Source organism: Caretta caretta, chromosome 6 (assembly GCF_965140235.1).
Source record: "Caretta caretta isolate rCarCar2 chromosome 6, rCarCar1.hap1, whole genome shotgun sequence".
NCBI lineage: Eukaryota > Metazoa > Chordata > Testudines > Cheloniidae > Caretta > Caretta caretta.
The window spans coordinates 16048619-16067137 of record NC_134211.1 but is presented as its reverse complement, the minus strand read 5'-3'; the positions used below and the strand labels follow the sequence as shown (position 1 = coordinate 16067137).

Below are 18519 nucleotides of genomic sequence, written 5' to 3'. Positions count from 1 at the left end.
CTTTTGATACAGAAACCTGAAGTCACTTACTCGAGCTTCTCTAACTTGCAGTTTGGATGTTTCAGTCCTTCACACAGAAGCTTCAGTCCTGAATAACTCAGGTTATTGCCGCTCAGGTTCAACTCTCTCAGGGACCAGTTTGTGCTGAGCAGAGAGGAGAGATCTCCACAGCAAGCATCAGTCAGATGGCAATCCCAAACCCTGCAGAGATGGAGATGTGCACAGTGAACAGACAGTAGGGTGACCAGATTTCCTGATTTTATAGGGACAGTCCCAATATCTGAGGCTTGGACCAGTAGAAAATGGATTTTCATGTGGCTGTTACGACCGTTTGTGTACAACCATAAGATGTAATGTACAAAATATATCCAGTTTCTCCTGCAAATGCAGGTTGATTTCATAAGTGAGAATAGAACCTCAAAATATTATCAGTGCAAAATTAGACAGGACTTTTGCAAAGGCTGGTCTAACAAGAAAAGTATCAAGGAACCCAGCAATGACTTACACTAATTTCTGCAGTTTACAGCTGGGATGTTTCAGTCCTTTACACAGAAGTTTAATTCCTGAATCTCCCAGTTCATTCCCACTCAGCTCCAGCTCAGTAAGGGACTCGTTTGCACTGAGGGCCTCAGAGAGATCCCCACAGCAAGCAGCTGTGAGACGGCACTGCCACAACCTGCAACAGAGATAGAAATAACCATCTCCTTCCATAAAGGGGTCAATATTTGCTTTACTTAGTGCAGTGACTCTTCCTTCTTTCTGGTAACTTGGTAGTTTCAGTGTCTATAAAGCCTGTATACATGTCACCCATTGCATTTAAATTAGTCAAATTAATTACATGACGAATTCCTGACTCAGATTTTATTTGTGCACAGTGCAAGAAGATTTTCAGAATATTCCAGACAGAGTCTGGGTCATCATCCGAGATTGCTATAACACAAAATATATGGCAGAATGTGGGTAAAACACAGACCAGGGGACATACAATTCTCCCTCAAGGAGTTCAGTCACAAATTTAATTAACACATTTTTAACAAGCGTCACCAGCATGGAAGCATGACCTCTATAATGGTGGCCAAAACATGAAGGCGCATATGAATGTTTAGCATATCTGGCATGTAAATACCTTGCAATGCCAGCTACAAAAATGCCATGCAAACATCTGTTCTCACTTTCAGGTGACATTGTAAATAAAAAGTGAGCAGCATTATCTTCTGTAAATGTAAACAAACTTGTTTCTCTGAGAGATTGGCTGAACAAGAAGTAGGACTGAGGAGACCTGTAGGCTCTAAAGTTTTACATTGTTACCATCTACATTTGTAAGTTGCGCTTTCACAATAAAGAGATTGCACTATGGTACTTGTACGAGGTGAACTGAAAACTAATATTTTTTGGTTTATCATTTTTACAGTGCAAATATTTGTAATAGTAATAATATAAAATGAGTACTGTACACTTTGTATTCTGTATTGTAATTGAAATCAACATACTTGAAAATGTAGGAAAGCATCCAAAATATTTAATAAATGTCAATTGGTATTCTATTGTTTAACTGTTTGATTAAAACGGCGATTAATTTTTTTAAGCATGATTAATTTTTTTGAGTTAATCATGTGAGTTAACTGTGATTAATCGACAGCCCTAGTATCAAGCACATTTACACCTGTATGACTGCGTCTACCCTTGCAGGATGTATCAGTCTTGGTAAAGTGGAGAGTGAGCTGGGGACTAGCAGGGAGAGGGAGGAGGCAGGTCACACTGGATTTTAAGGAAGGGTTACAAGGCGCCTGAGTTTGTGGTTATGGAATTCAGTAAGAATGGAGACGTCGAGCTGCACGGCTAAGATGGTGGCAGAACTGAAGGAAGTCACCACAGTGGTTGGACTCCCACCACTGATGCTCAGTGAAGGATCCATCAACACCACTTCCTGTCCTACATGTGTTGACACATCCTTCTCCTGCTGAGTTTGCAAGACTGGGTGCCTAAACACATTTATTACTGATTAATAAATATTCGCATTGCAGTAACATGTAGAGGCTTCAACCAGGTCTAGGCAGCAGTGTCCCAGGTGCTGTACAAAAATATGACAATCTCTGCCTCAAACAGCTATTAGGCTAAAAGCTAGGACAAAGCAGGTGGGTGAAACAACACAGAGATGAGTGAAAAAGTCACGTACTAACAAAATATAGCAGTGGGTTACTTACAGCAGTATCTGCAGTTTACAGAGTGGATGTTTCAGTCCCTCACACAGATGTTTCAGTCCTAAGTCTCCCAGTGTATTGGCACTCAGATCCAGCTTTTCCAGGGACCAGTTTGTAAAGAGGGTCTTACGAGAGAGGTCCTCAGGGAAAGCAGATGAGAGTTTGCAGCTGGACAAGCTGAAGGGAAGAAATGAACAGATCAAAGTTACCTCTGCACTGTATGAAACAGTTACTAACCATGTGTGGTGGGTGAACTCTCCATTCGGAGAGGCTAGCCCCCTGCCCCACATGAGGCCGGCCGCTACCCCACCCCGCCAGAGCCAGAGCAGCCCCAAGCCCTCCACTGTGGCTTGAACCCCCCCAAATCCCACATTGCAGCCTGAGCCCCGCCTGCCCGGGTTCCAAGCCACTGGCCCAAGCCAAGCCCACACCAGCTTCAGGGGAGAGGCGGAGCGAGGGCGGGGCCTCAGTGCACAGTGTGGGTGGGGCCATGGCCTGGGTTTGGGGAGGCTTAACCTCCCCTGGTCTATTATATCTGTGGTCCATGTTACTAACAGTTCTGTAACTGTTGTTCTTCGAGATGTATTGCACACGTCCTTTCCACTTTAGAAACATCTGCAGGTCCAGTGCACTGTTGTCAGAGATTTTTCCATCAGCAGGGGCGGCGTATGGGTCCTCCGCTGGCACGCGCTGCCATGTGATGGTATAAAGGCTGGAGCTGCCCCTGACCCTCCTCAGTTCCTTCTAACCAAAAAGACTAGCTATAGAGGGATAGGAGGGTGGGATGTGCAATGGACACATGTAACACATCTTGCAGGACAACAGTTACGGAACAGGTTAGTAATTGTTTCTTCTTCTTCTTCGAAACAAAGTGGAAACCTAAAGTGGAACACACATGTGCTGTCACTCAAAGAACCACCGCTTAGTGATAGATTCCATCTGGGGACTTCCACAGTTTCATAGAGTTTAAGGCCAGAGGGGACCACCAGATCATCTAGTCTGACCTCCTGTAGATCACAGGCCACGACACAGCACCAGGTCACCCCTATATTAATCCCAAATACTTTAGTTAACCAAAACATTTCAGTCCTCGGGAAACTAAACTGTTGTGCATCAGTGGCAGCGAACAAGAGAGACTGAGGCCCTTGCAAAGGCAGGGATGTGATTTCGCGAGATATACCCAGACGCTATCAGCAGGTGATTCACGCCCCACACTGCAGGCGATGACAACCCCTTTCCCCCCACCCCTGCCAAAGTCCCTGCCAATCTGACCTGGGGGAAATTCCTTCCTGACCCCAAGTCTGGAGATCAGTATATGACTGAGCATGTGAGCAAGACACCCCAGCCAGGCATCTTAGACAGATGGGTTATCTGTACCATCTCAGAGCACTGGTCCACTCTATCCAGTGTCCCATCTCCAGCTGTGCCTAATTTCTGATGCTACAGAAGAAGGCAGAAAAAACCCAGACTACACCAAGCCAATCGTACATTGAAAAAAAAATTCCTCCCTGACCTCTGCAGCATGAGATTTGATTTTTGTCATTACCTGAATGCAGAGCTGCAAGCAGCTTCATGAGCATGTCGAGGCAATGCAGGCACAGTATGAGTGAGGCATGTGGTCTGGTCTGGAGGAGGTCAATCCAGAGGTTTACAGCTGGGGCAGCCTGACCCCCAGAGATTTTTTTCAATGCACCCACCCAAGCCTATCAGGGACCAGGAGCCTGCTTCCATCTCTAGGGAGCCTAAAATTTAATTCTGGGGGAACTGAAAACTATGGATAAAACTTCCCAGTACAGTTACACTAGGGAGACAGGACAGCTTAATGACACTTCAGGAAACATGGGCCCGATAACCAGGGGCCTGATCCTGCAATCCTGCCTCACACAAACAGTGCTTACTACTAAATAATTAATTACTAAGTGAAGCAGTGTCCCCTGGACTTCCCGAAGACTAATCACATGGAGACGGTATTACAGGATACGATTCTAGCAGCATTCTCACACCAGAATACATAAATGAATAATCTTGATGATTTACAGTTTTCTAGGCAAAAAACAATACACCCTTCTGACAAAATACTCGTCTACCTTACCTTCAGAAACATGAAAAACATGGACATGATTGATTAATAATTTATCCTTGTCCTCTCTCTCCCGTCCCCTCCCCTTTCTGCTCCCCTACCCACAATCTGTTTGTTATGCCCACTTGTAATGCCTGGTCTTCACCTAGGTCGCTGTTTCCTTGAACCATGGTAGCATGTTCAGGGGAGTGGGGTGGGTGGGGGTCAGATGGCTGAGAAGTACGCACAAGTGGGCAGGTGCTGAGAGTGGGACAGAACAGACAGAGGTGGGGATGAAATGAAAAGCAAAAACAGAGCAAGTGTGATTAACTTTTGGTCAGTAAAGGGCAAAACACGTATCACATTAGAAAGACGGATTAAAATAAATAATATGACGATCTCGAGTGCGGGGGGGTCAAAGTGCACTAAGGAACTTTAGTGTGCGGCAGCAGGCCCCACATAGCCAGTTGGTGCACGGCTCCCCCGCTTGCTGCACATTAAGCCCTAAGTAAGAACCGTAGCATTTGTAGTACCTGCACAGAGCCATAGTTTAGCCAGGCCACTAGGGGGCCATATGTGAGAAGCGTACAAGTTCTCAGCTAGCAGGAAATGAAGGTCACTTGGTCACTTACCCTAGTGTTTCAAGTCTCTGTGCATTCAACAATCACCTCACTGTCCCCAGGAGACAATTTAAGGAAGAGAACAGAGGACATTTGTTCTCTTAGGGGCAAATCCAGTACCTTTCCCAGTGCCCAATCCAGTACCTTTCCCAGTGGCCACAGAGCAACCCTGTATTCCTCTGTGCAGGGGTACACTGGGTGTGTGAGATGCAGTGCAGAGGGTGGGTCTCTATCTCACCATTAGCATTAGGCTGGATTAGTTTCTGTGAAGAAACTCCACAGCCGCTCTGTGCCCTGGGTGAGGAGGATTCCTCCACCTTGTGCATCAGCCCAGCAGCTGGCCTACTTACTGGGCGGGGGCAGAGACAAGGGTTTGCCACACAGTTAATTTAGTGGTTTCATGGAGTTTGATTCTTTAGATGTTTACTGTGATTTGCAGCTCAGAGTTACATTTCAAATGGAATACAGAGTAATACCAGACACTGGGCAGAAATGCATTGCTACCCAACTCCTGGCATAGCAGCAGTCACAAAAAGGCTGTAAGAGAGGAGTTTGCTTACGATATTGTCTTCAGTTTACAGTTTGGATCCTTGAGTCCTTGCAACAATGTGTATGCAGTTGAAGTTCTCGGATCCTTCATCAGTGGGTTCCTAGAAGAGAGAACGCGAGTTTTAAATATCATTTCCTAAAGGCAGATTTCCCATCTCTTTTCCTGAAGATGATGGGGTAGGTTTTATTCCACAGCAGACATTTATTAGCCTCTTTAAAAAGAAAACAAAGAGAAGTATATGAAGACCCCACAGTCCATTGTTCTGATATCATGTTAGCTATTCATTCCTAAGAGCAGCGTAACCCCCACTAATCCTGTGTAGCATCTGCCCCATCTAGTAGCTTGGCCATATAAAACAGGGTTATGGGTGAGCTGCTTCTTTCAGTGAAAATCCTGCTATCCCTTTTCAGTTGGGCATGGGAGAAGGAATATATCTCAGAAGAATGGAAAAAAGGGTTCTTAATCAAACTCCCTTACAAAGAAGATTTGAGTGACTGTGACAAACGGCACAAGAATACACTGCTTTCAGGCCCAGGGAAAGTTTTCTGTGCAATCACCCTAAATCAGAATTAACTTAGGGCATGGCTACACTTGCGAATTAGAGCGCATTAAAGCAGCCCCGTGCGCTCTAACTCATGACGCAGCCACACTGGCAAGGCACGTAGAGCGCCCGGACTCCGCGACTGGAGCGCTCCTGGTAATCGACCTCCGCGAGAGGCATAACGCTTGGTGCACCCTGGCTGGAGCACCGTGGCGCCAGTATGGACGCCCTGGTCTATCAGTGCGCTCTGATCGGCCTCCAGAAGTGTCCCACGATGCCTGTTCTAGCCACTCTGCTCATCACTTTGAACTCTACTGCCCTGCCCTCAGGTGACCAACCGTCAGACCCGCCCTTTAAATTCTCTGGGAATTTTGAAAATCCCCTTCCTGTTTGCTCAGCCAGGCATGGAGTGCTCTCAGCGAATCTTTCCAGGTGTCCATGCCTCCACGCGCCAGGCGATCCCCAGAATGGAGCAATGATGAGGTGCTGGACCTCATCAGTGTTTGTGGGGAGGAAGCTGTCCAGTCCCAGCTGCGCTCCAGCCGGAGGAATTACGATACCTTTGGGCAGATATCAAGGGACATGATGGAAAGGGGCCATGACCGGGACACACTGCAGTGCAGGGTTAAAGTGAAGGAGCTGTGGAATGCCTATCGCAAAGCCCGCGAGGCAAACCGCCGCTCCGGTGCTGCCCCCGCGACCTGCAGTTTCTACAAAGAGCTGGACGCAACCCACCTCCACTCTGAGTACCACCATGGACACTTCAGAGCCCAGTTCAACAAGGCAGGAGGAGGAGGAGAAAAGCGGGAGCAAAGGTGCTGAGGCGAGGGAAGATGCCCCGGCATCCCTAGATGCATGCAGCCAGGAACTGTTTTCAAGCCAGGAGGAAGGTAGCCAGTTGAAGCGGCCGGTGCTTGGGGAAGGACAAACACCAGAGGAGGTTCCCAGTAAGCGGCTTTTATTTTGGGAAGGAAATTATTCAGTGTGGGCTCTTGGGGAGAGGAGGGTTAGGGCTGCATGCATGCCTAGATGCGGAATAGGGCGTTGATGTGCTCTCTCACATTGCGGTAATCGGCTTCAGTGATCTCTTCAAAGGTCTCATGCAGAAGATGGGCAATGTGCTTGCACAGGTTCCTTAGGAGAGCTACTGTGCTCCTTGTCCCAGTCAGGCTAACATGTCCACAGCACTGTGCTGTGATGGGCAGGGGGACCATTGCTGCACACAGGCAAGCTGCATATGGGCCAGGGCAGAAGCCGCATTGTAGTAGAAGACCCTCCCTTGCTTCCCAGGTCACCCTCAGCAGTGAGATATCTTCCAGGATGAGCTCCTGTGGAAAATGTGGGGACAGTGTTTAGTACAGGGGCCCCCTGCAACTGTTGGCTCTCCCCAAGGCACAGAGAACCACAGAGTTCGGCTGTGAAACAATCATTCCCCCTTGACCCTGTGCTTACTCACCATTTTGAGGCTCCTTTGGGTTATGTGCCCTCGCTTTGGGAAGGGCAAATTCTGCTATCGTTACACTGTGCTTGTCTTTAAATACGGGTGAATCATTGCTCTGTCTGGTGTGCGCTACACTGCCTCTGTTAAATGTTGCATTTTGCCTTTACAGATGCAACCTTGAGATCTCAGCCGTCCGTGTTATCACAGGCTGAAAGACTCCAAAGAATTAGGAAGAGGCCACGTAAAAGCAAAGAAGACATGCTGCATGAAGTCATACAGCAGTCCCTTAATGCAAATCAAAAAGCGCAGGAGTAGAGGGAGAGTGAAAGGCGGATCCGCCAGCAGAATGCGGAGCACTGGACCCAAAGCACGGCGCGCCGGCAGCAAAGCACGAATTGGCTGATAAGCATTATGGAGCGCCAAGCGGTCTCGATCCAGGCGCTTGTAGCCATGCAGGCAGAGCACTACCGCTCCTGCCCCCCACCCTGCAGCCCTTGTCCCAAAACTTTCCCTTGTGCCCCCATGTCACCTCCAACCCACTTTCCCCAACATCCGGGTTCTTATCACCACCAGCTGCCTCCAACACCTGTAGCTTCACCACCCAGCCCTGCAAACTACAACCCTTACCCACTGCACTCAACCCCCATCACCATGTGTTTTAGCCCACCAGAAGTGCAGCACTCATTGCACAGCACCCCAGACAGGAAGGCTGAGTATGAGAACAGGACATACGCAAATCTGTGATTGAACCATTCCCCACCCTACCCCAAGCAGTTTCCCAAGCAGTTGTGTTTCTTTTCAATAAATGAATTTTATTTTAAATAAATGGCTTTTTTGGCTTTGAAAACATTCTTTATTATTGCATTAAGTAAAAGATACCTTAGCGCAGGAAAGCAACAGGCACTGCAAGTCAGTGTAGCAAGCACAGTTTCCTACTAATATTGGAATCACTGAATTTCACTCCCGTGCAGGGCACCAAACATTACTGGTGGCTTTCAGCCTCAAATTGCTCCCTCAAGGCATCCTTAATCCTTGCAGCCCCATGCTGGGCCCCTCTAATAGCCCTGCTCTCTGGCTGTTCAAATTCAGCCTCCAGGTGTTGAACCTCCGCGTTATGGAGGGTACAGCATGCGGATATAACCGCGGGAATGTTGTCATTGGCCAGGTCCAGCTTCCCATACAGAGAGCACCAGCGGCTCTTTAAACGGCCAAAAGCACACTCCACAGTCATTCTGCACTGACTCAGCCTGCTGTTGAACCGCTCCTTGCTGCTGTCAAGGCTCCCTGTGTAGGGTTTCATGAGCCACAGCATTAAAGGGTAAGCAGGGTCTCCAAGGATCACAATGGGCATTTCGACTTTCCCTATGGTGATCTTCTGGTCTGGGAAAAAAGTCCCAGCTTGCAGCTTCCTGAACAGGCCAGTGTTCTGAACGATGCGTGCTTCATGCACCTTTCCAGACCAGCCTGTGTTAATGTCAATGAAACACCCACGGTGATCCACAAGCACCTGGAGAACCACAGAGAAATAACCCTTCTGATTAACGTACTCGGAGGCTAGGTGGGCTTGTGCCAGAGTTGGAATATGAGTCCCATCTCTTGCCCCTCCGCAGTTAGGGAAACCCATTTGTGCAAAGCCGGCCACAATGTCATGCACGTTACCCAGAGTCATGGTTCTTCTGAGCAGGATGCGATTAGTGGCCCTGCAAACTTGCATGAACACGATTCCAACGGTTGACTTTCCCACTCCAAACTGGTTAGCGACTGATCGGTAGCTGTCTGGAGTTGCCAGCTTCCAGATTGCAATAGCCACCTGCTTCTCCACCATCAGGGCAGCTCTCAATCTCGTCTCCTTGCTCCCCAGGTTGGGGGCGAGCTCAGCAGACAATCCCATGAAAGTGGCTTTTCTCATCCGAAAGTTCTGCAGCCACTGCTCGTCATCCCAGACTTGCATGACGATGTGATCCCACCACTCAGGGCTTGTTTCCCGAGCCCAAAAGCGGCGTTCCATGGTGGTGAGCATGTCCGTGAATGCCACAAGCAATCTCGTGTCATATGTGTTACGAGAGTCGATATCGTCAGACTCCTCACTGTCACTTTGTAGCTTAAGGAATAACTCAACTGCCAAACGTGACGTGCTGGCGAGACCCATCAGCATATTCCTCAGCACTTCGGGATCCACTCCCGCAGACTGAAAGGGAAGACAGAGTGCGCAGTACAAAAAACGTTGAAAGATGGCGCCAAATGCGGACGGAAGCACAGGGATTGCTGGGATGCGAAGCGATGCATCACGGGGCATTGGGACAGGACCCAGAATGCCCCGCACCCCTCGCTCCTTCCCACAAGCCACAGCGCCAGAATGGGAAGAGGTGCTCTGTGGGATAGCTGCCCATAATGCACCGCTCCCAATGCCGCTGCAAGAGCCGCAAACATGGCCAAGCCAGTGCACTTGCAGCTGTCAGTGTGGACAGACTGCAGCGCTTTCCCTACGGCGCTCTCCGAGGGCTGGTTTAACTCACAGCGCTCTACAACTGCATGTGCAGCCATGCCCTAAAAGTGTGAATTTGAAACGGCTAAGTTAAACCACATTAAATCCCTGTGTGGACACTGTTATTCAGAATTTAAATGGCCTTTGGAAGTGAATTAAACTAAACCTAATTAAGGCCACTTTAATTCTGTAAAACAGCATCCACGCAGGGATTTAACATAGTTTAATTAATCCACTTCAAATGTACGATTTTAGTTCATTCAAATTAACTTTCCTGGATGTCTTCATGTAGACAAGCCTTTAAAAGCCATAGATAGCAGATTTAGAGAATGGTAAGCTGTTTTTTGGCCAGGTAGAAATTGTGTAGACCGTAAAACAGGGGTGGCCAACCTGTGGCTCCAGAGCTACATGCGGCTCTTCAGAAGTTAATATGCGGCTCCTTGTCTAGGCACCGATTCCGGGGCTGCAGCTACAGGCACCAACTTTCCAGTGTGCCGGGGGGTGCTCACTGCTCAACCCCTGGCTCTGCCACAGGCCCTGCCCCCACTCCACCCCTTTCTGCCCCCGCCCCTGAGCCTGCCTTGCCCTCGCTCCTCCCCCTCTGAGCCGCCTGCATGCCATGAAACAGCTGATTGGGAGTGGGGGGGAGGGAGGGAGGGAGAGGCGCTGATCGGCGGGGCTGCCGGTGGGTGGGAGGCGCTGGGAGTGGGGGAGGAGGAGCTGATGGGGGGCTGCTGACGTATTACTGTGGCTCTTTGGCAATGTACATTGGTAAATTCTGGCTCCTTCTCAGGCTCAGGTTGGCCACCCCTGCTGTAGAACCAAGTAATAAATGGCAGTTGCCAGTAGTCTTGAATATTGCGAGTTTCCAAAAGGCATTTGATAGTGTAAATAGGGAATCCTGGTGGCAGAGAAAATCATTCAGATTATTATGACTTTGTGTCAGAATGCTCTGTGCACAATAAAGGCAAACCAAGAGTTAGCAGACTGGTTTAATGCTAATGTTGGGGTCACACAAGGTTGTGTGTTGTGCCTCTTTTTTTGGGAGTTGCTATTGATTTTGACTGCCTGTCAGTATGGAGATGGGCATTGTGGGGAGACATGGGGAGCCTGGAGACCTAGACTTTGCAGGTGACATTTTTCTTACAAATAAATGAGTTGAAGGTACGCAGTGAAAGACAGGTGGTCTTGCAAATTCTGCCAAGCAAGTATTATTAATCAATTAAAAACAGAAGTTAACAAAATAAATTTATGGATCAATAATTTTATCTATTTGAGAGATGAAGCCTTGAAAAACTGAATAAATTAACTTATCTTGGCAGCCTCATTCATGATAGTGGTGACTGTGTTTCGTGTAAAGCCCAGAATCTCCTTCCTTAGAAATTTTTAAGGTCAGGCTTGACAAAGCCCTGGCTGGGATGATTTAGTTGGGGATTGGTCTAATTTGAGCAGGGGGTTGGACTAGATGACCTCCTGAGGTCCCTTCCAACCCTGAGATTCTATGAATAGGTAAAATGAGTGCTGTATTTCCATCACTACCAACATGGAAGTCCAACATGATTAACAAAATTATCAAAACTGGAATCCATCAATATGGAAGTCCATTCAATGCAAATTAAACAGAGTTCATTGCTGGTGGCTGCACAGACTATTCAACGTAAAAGGGATGGACAGAATAAGCCGTGAACAGGTCCTCACAATGGCACAGCTACCTCCTGTACAACAATACAAGTACTATGGAAGAGGAGGTGGTCAGACTTGGGGCATCTTTTAAGAATGTTCATAAGAGGCTTCCCAAACAAGCCTCTCTTTGTTGACTCCAGGGCAAGTGACAGAGACTGACCTAGAGGCACATTCTGTAGCTCAATAAAGGCTGAAGTGGAATTATTACAGCTGAATATAAAAGACATGGAAAACAAGCCCAGCACCGGGAGGATTGGCATTGTTCAATATCTGCCTTCTGCCCTGACGGCGTGGGAAGAATCATGAAGATGATACTGATGCTTTCAGGCTAATGGACCTGATCCTTTATTTGGAGTCAAGCGGACTGATCTCTAGTGGCACAAAGATTTTACAATCCCCTTCCACACACACAGCTGTTACCAGTAGCACGGGATGAAAAAAGGGTAGACCTTTCCATGAAAAATTTCACTTTTTCAGATGATGTTTTGCCCCAGATCAGGATTAAAACATCAAAAAACAACAGACACTGCGCCTGTCCATCCCCTAGAGCTAGGTAAGAGGTGAGGATGCATTGCGGGTTCTCCGCCTTTCTCTGCCCCAGAGCTAGGGGATGGCAGAACAACCTTGCATGCTTCCAAGGCGGCCCTCTGGGAAAGCTTTTGTCAATTTCACTAACAGAAAATGAAACTCACAAGAGCCTTTCAGGCAGGCAGCTACATTCTATTTCCTCATAATAAAACTCATTTTTTTGGCAAAACGACAAATCTGTGGGACACAGATTCCCATATGCTACACTGATCCCTGTCTGCAGGTTTGGCCTCTTGGGTCCATTAGCAGCTGGAGTAAGTTAGTGCACTACATGGTGGATCTTTGGATCCTCAGATCTCACTGGACCCTAAAGCTTTGCAGTAGTGACAGCAGCCTGTGAATTGCTCATTGCTGCCAGCACCTGCCCCTGACTCAGGAGCAGGATCTATGCAGGAGGAGACTATCCCAAATACTGCCCCTTTCACATTGTCCCATAACTGAGCTGAGGGAAGGGGGTGGGCAGGAGACACCTCGCAGTTGGGTGCTGCACACATTACAAAGAAGGAATTAAGGATACTGCCCAGCAGAACCAAAACAGATCAACCTCTCACCGGGTGAGAGAATGCAGTAGCACGACTGCCATCAGCAGCCAGGTGGAGCTGTCGTGTAAGATGTTGACTAATGGCTGGGGATCACCTGTGACATGGCTAGGGACTGGGTAGTGCAGGAAACAGCAAGGCTTGGATTGTAGCCTTCGGGAAGATGCTAAGCCTAGTGGAGAGGGAACAAGAGGTGATTGCTTGACGGCTTCAGGCAGCTGGCTGGGTGCCAACACAGAGTCCAGGAGCAGCAGGAGCTGAGCTACAATCAGCTGCCATTTGAGAGTCTTCTGAATTGTTTGTGGCTAATCCTGCTGTGAAGGACTGGGGCGCAGGTGGTCTGGCCTAGCGGTCATAGGTGGGCTGAGCTCTGCTCTCTAGGGACAGTAGTTGCTAGGCTGGAGTTGGAGGAATCACAAGAGCCAGGTTCTGTAGGCAAGGGTCAGGGTCAGAATCAGGCTAGAGTCAGAGGCTGGAGATCAGGAGGCCAAGCAAAGTCTGGCACTGCAGCAGGCCAAAGTCTGTATGGCAGCCCAGACAACTTCCTGGGGCAACCCCTGGGGTTAAATAGGGCACTTGGACAATCAGAGGGCCACAGGGTACCTCACTCTGGATCTCTTGGGCAGTAAGTACATCCTGCAGCACCTATTCTCCATAGAGCTCCCTGGCTTAACTACTACAGGGCTGCCTGATGGCACTTTGGGAATATCAGCTGTCCCAGGCTCTGCAGACCCAGCTTCTAGTCCTTATACCTTTTCCTTTTGCTATTCAGGTGCTCAAGGACCTGGACAGGTCTAACTCATTTGCTATCGTGACTAGGCTGTAGGACAGGGCAGGTCACTTATACAGAGCTTGCTGGATCTCTAGGTAAACTGATCCACACAAACAACATGCCTTTCGACAGGTCAGACGGAAGGAGCAATGAATATGGGCATGCTTATAATATGGAACGGTAGTTTGGAAAGCAGTGACTCTGAAAAGGACTTGGAGTTATGATGGAGAACCAATCAACCATGATCTCCCAGTGCAATGCTGTGGCTGAAAGGGCTAATGGGATCGTTGGATGTATAAACAGGAGTATATATATAGTAGGAACAAGGAGGTTACGTTTCTCCTCTATACAGCACTGGTGAAACTGGCAAAGCTAAAATGTTTACTCCAGTTCTGGTATCCAGCTTTTTCAATGCAGACAGGTACCTAGCTAACCACTCAGGCCCATAGTATCTTAACTTCCTCTCCTTCTATCTGATCCAATCTAGTTTCCCAAAAAGCTAACTGGTCCCAGCTGTTTCCAGGTCCTTCTGCTTAACCCTCACTTCCTTATTCCTGCCTATCCTGCAACCATAAGGTTTTCTGACCCAGCTACCTCGACCCAACCAGACCCAGAGGGACAGTGTAACCTCATTTTACAGGGAAAGACCAAGACAAATCTGCAAATATCTTATAATCCGCTGGAAAAAAGGGGCATTATAATGGTGATATGATGAGATGTCACTCTAAGGATTTACTGATTAATATTAAATAAACTGTGATACTTACAGAGGAAATAACCATTTCCGTAGCTTTGTTATCCATCCTTCTTCTCGTTCTCCAATCCCAAGAGTACAATTACATAGGTAAAGTGACTGCTTACTACAACAGTTCTTTACACAGAATGAAAGAGCAATTTCATCCATTGTTGTAAGCCTGATGTGTTCCAATCTAATTTCTTGGAAATTATCCATTGCACTTTTCACAAACTCTTCTTCCTGACTTTCATACAAACAGTGAAACAACTCAAGCTGGTCACGCAGTTCCTCATAGGTCTTATAGGGTAGAGAGGAGATTTTTTTAGCTTCTACTTCAAACCACTTCAATAAATCCAGCTTTATTTCAGATGATGTTTTACAATGTAATTTTTTCTCCATGTCATTTAGTCTCTCTTTATTTAAGAGACCAAACAAGAAACGTACTGTTACCATCAAATAATTATTTTTAGATGGTCCATAAATTTTTAGCAAGTTGTTCACATCTTTCTTAGAAGAGAAAGATTTTTTCATTTTCTCTTCATTTTCCTCCAGCATATAAAACAGAGCTGCAAAAAACTCTTGGAAACTCAAGTGAATGAAGCTGTAGACACTTTCACATTCTGTATCTTTTTGAAAAATATTTTTATTCAGAAAGAGAGACTGAATCTTACACAAGGATAAATTGTGTTTCTTCAGGTCACCTTCTTCAAACAGTATTTTCTGTTCTAAAATTCCATCTGCAGCCAATGAGCAAAGATTCCACAGGGTAGTTTTAGACTGTTGCATTGAGTTAGCAAAATGATCAGTTAGCAGAGTGGACAGAAAGAGCAAATATACCGATGTGGTTGTTTTTGAAGTTTGTGAAAGATCTTCCCCTTTTTCCATCTGTTGCTTCATAACCGTGCAGATGATCCAACACACAATGGGGACAAAGCACATGGTGAAGAGCATTTCATTTTCTTTGACAAAATTAAAGGCTTGTGTTGCTTTCTTTTCATCACAAAAGAATTTATGAAAATATTCTTTCCTCTCTTCTCCAGAAAATCCCATTATCTCTGCATAACATGGAAATTTCAAATTCTGCTATAGTTTCTCCAGAGCAGTTGGTCTTGTAGTGATCAGTAAGAAGGATTTTTGAAGAACTTTCTTTCTCAGTAAACTGCACAGTACGGTTTTCACTGGCTTATTCTCAAATGGGTCAGTGCACAGACCGACTTCATCAATATCTAGCAAGGAACTCAACTCATCAAAACCATCTATTATGAACAGGAGTTTTTCTGGCTTCTCAAACATTTCTTTAATTGGTCCTTTTCTGTTAGGACAATTGTCTAAAAGCAAATCAGCAACACTTTTCTGTTCAGTAAAAAGATTTATTTTTCTGCAATTTATATAGAAAACGTAATCAAACTTTTTCTGATAGAGTTTTCCAGCTGCCCAGTCCAACATGATCTTTCTTGCTGTCATTGTTTTCCCAATTCCAGCAGCTCCCTGCAACACAACAGTTCTTGGGCTTTGTCGACTTCTATCGGGATCAAATAAAACACTAATCTTAGTGTGACTGGTTCGCTGAGCCATCAACTCTGCGTGTCTCCTTCCTCTGGTGATTATTTCATGTTCTCTCTCCTCCCGCTGCCGATGTTCTTTTACAATAAGCAGTTCTGTGTATCTTTTGTCTAGACTCACATGTTCACCCAGGCGAGCATTCCTGTCTTCTATTACTTGGTATTCTTCTTGTATATGATCTCTATATTTTTTCTGGTAATCTAATTCAATGACAATGGCATAAAACATTAGACATACTGAGTACAGTTGATCAAACAAAGGTCATTTGAACTGCCATTCATCGGTTATATCCAAAAGTTGGACATGACAAAATATTGGTGGCATTCTATTCTTTCTGGTCTCCCCCCCCAATTTCGCCCAACATTCCCACCATCATGTGACTCTACATTTTGCTACAATTTTACGTATTAAAATTAGTCTTTTTTCTTTTATTATTTAATTATTTCGTACGTGATCATCTCTCACCTTGGTTCTGATTCAGCAATGCCCTTAAGCACAGACTGAAGTCCCCTTACAATAAATGAGATTTGAGCATGTGCTTAAAGTTAAGAATTTGCTCAAGTGCTTTTCTGAATATGGATAATTTAGCTCATTCCTTTTTTTTTTTTTTTTTTTTGGTTCCTTCTGATCTTTTCTTTTAGTTTTCATCTTATTTTTTCTGTTCTCCTCCCTTTCCCCCCAGTACCCTTTGTCTTCTTTTGTTATTTCTAACTACTTCTCTTCTTACTCTCTGGTTATGTTTTCTCGCCTCTCCTGTTGCTAGCTCTTTCAATCCCTTTCTGTTTTTCTCACTTCTAGATACCCTTCTCTGCTTCACTCTCCACCCCCATTCCTCGCTACTGTGACTCCAAACACTGGAGGATAGGATTGGACACCGGTATTTAGATGGGACCCATCGCTAATCCTGAGTAGTGCGGTACGGGAGGTGGAGTGCCAGTGTTTCATTGGACAGATGACTTGCTTATGAAGGCCCTGTCTCTGCAATGGGCCAAGACCCCTAGCTTGACTTCATCTTCCATGATGCACCATGGTTTTCTCTCTTGCTGAGCTACATGGTGCATTGTGGGAGATGTACTCCAGAAAGGGAACCTGTCCAACAGAGAAGAAAGGGATCATGAGGCCCATGAACTATGGCTCACATACAGCACTCCAGCAGCATTTCAGAATGCTATTTTAAGAGTGTTAAAACATCCTTTAAAACAGGGGTTCTGAACCTTGGGCCGCGGCTTGTTCAGGGTTAGCCCCTGGCGGGCCACAAGACGCTTTGTTTACCTGAGCATCCGCAGGTATGGCCACTTGCAGCTCCCACAGCACCTGCATATTAAACCCAACAACCAAAATGAGAACAGAATATTACAGCCCACAGGAGACTAGACTATTATGTGCCACGGGCAGAGGATAGGAGGGCCCGAGGTGCACCAGTGTCTGAGGCCCCCGCAACAGCAGCGAATTGATTAAGTGAGATGCACCCAGATAATCCTGGCAAGCAACCCATACCCACACACTGCACAGGGAGGTGGAAACCCCTCCCCACAGTCACAGCCAATCTGAGCTGTTGTTTTACATGCACAAGTTAGAAAATCCTGTCCAGGGTTTTACCATGGCATTGCCACCTCACCTATAGCTACAGTGTCACTGATTGTTTCATATTCTCTGTGTGTATATAAAGTCTGCTGCAGTTTCCACGGTATGCATCCGATGAAGTGAGCTGTAGCTCACGAAAGCTCATGCTCAAATAAATTGGTTAGTCTCTAAGGTGCCACACGTCCTCCTTTTCTTTTTGCGAATACAGACTAACACGGCTGTTCCTCTGAAAAGTGTCACTGATGCTATTTCTAGAACAGGTATAGATTGGACCTGGCATTTATGCAGATCTGGAGAGAGAAGGCAGGCTCCTAATTGCACACCCTTGTAATTCCCACACAAGAACAAGGGAGCATGGGAACTGGATCCTTGGAGAAACCCTGCACCCCAAAGGGGCAGTGAGAAGCAGAGAGGAGGTAGAGCCCTGATCCTGTTCCCCTCCACATCAGACTGCTGAGCGGGAACAGCACACAAGGGAGAATATTAGAGCTGCTTCGAATTTCTCCCCATCCTCCTGCGTGGAAAATTTTGAGGTTTTGATAGAAAACAAAAAACAAACAAAAAACCTTGAAAGACAAAAAGTTTTGGCTGAAAACCAAAATTTTGATTTAAAAAAATGCTGCTGCAATGTGTTATGGGAATTGTAGTTTGTTTGCCTCATGCGCCCATTCTCTTCTAGAGGCCAAGATCCCTAGCCTGACTACATCTTCCATGATGCACCACGGTTTTCACTCTTACTGAGTCACCATGGAGCATTGTGGGAGATGTAGTCCAGAGAGGGAGCCTGGCCCACACTGGAAAAAGGGGTCATGAGTCACCTGACCTATGACTCCCATACAGCACTTCAGCAGCATTTCAGAATCAGATTTTTTTCTGTTTTCATAAGAAAAGTTTGTTTTTCCCATGGAAAGCTGACAATTTTCACACAAAAGAATTGTTTGGACAAAAACACAATTTTCTGTTGGCAATTTGCTGCACCCTGTTAGTCACACTTCCTATGCATGCCAGGTAGCTCAAGAAGTTTGTGGTTGCTGGGAATAAGGGAGTGAATGTCTCTGATCATTGCTGGTCAGGAGCAAGGCTTACAAAAATTTCCTGAGCCTAAAAGCATTTGCACCAGTCTTCCCAAAGCATTTCTTTGATCCAAGAATTCACAA

At 46.4% G+C, this 18519-nt stretch overlaps 1 protein-coding gene across 1 annotated transcript in view; it reads right to left on the bottom strand.

Annotated features, from left to right (window-relative positions):
* Positions 1-18519, bottom strand: part of LOC125638532 (NACHT, LRR and PYD domains-containing protein 3) — a 43940-nt gene that overhangs the window by 14834 nt on the left and 10587 nt on the right. Inside the window, 6 exon segments of the mRNA XM_075129286.1 lie at positions 31-201; positions 506-676; positions 2205-2378; positions 5441-5530; positions 14247-15978; positions 17051-17092. Coding sequence (XP_074985387.1) covers positions 31-201; positions 506-676; positions 2205-2378; positions 5441-5530; positions 14247-15978; positions 17051-17092 — 2380 coding nt within the window.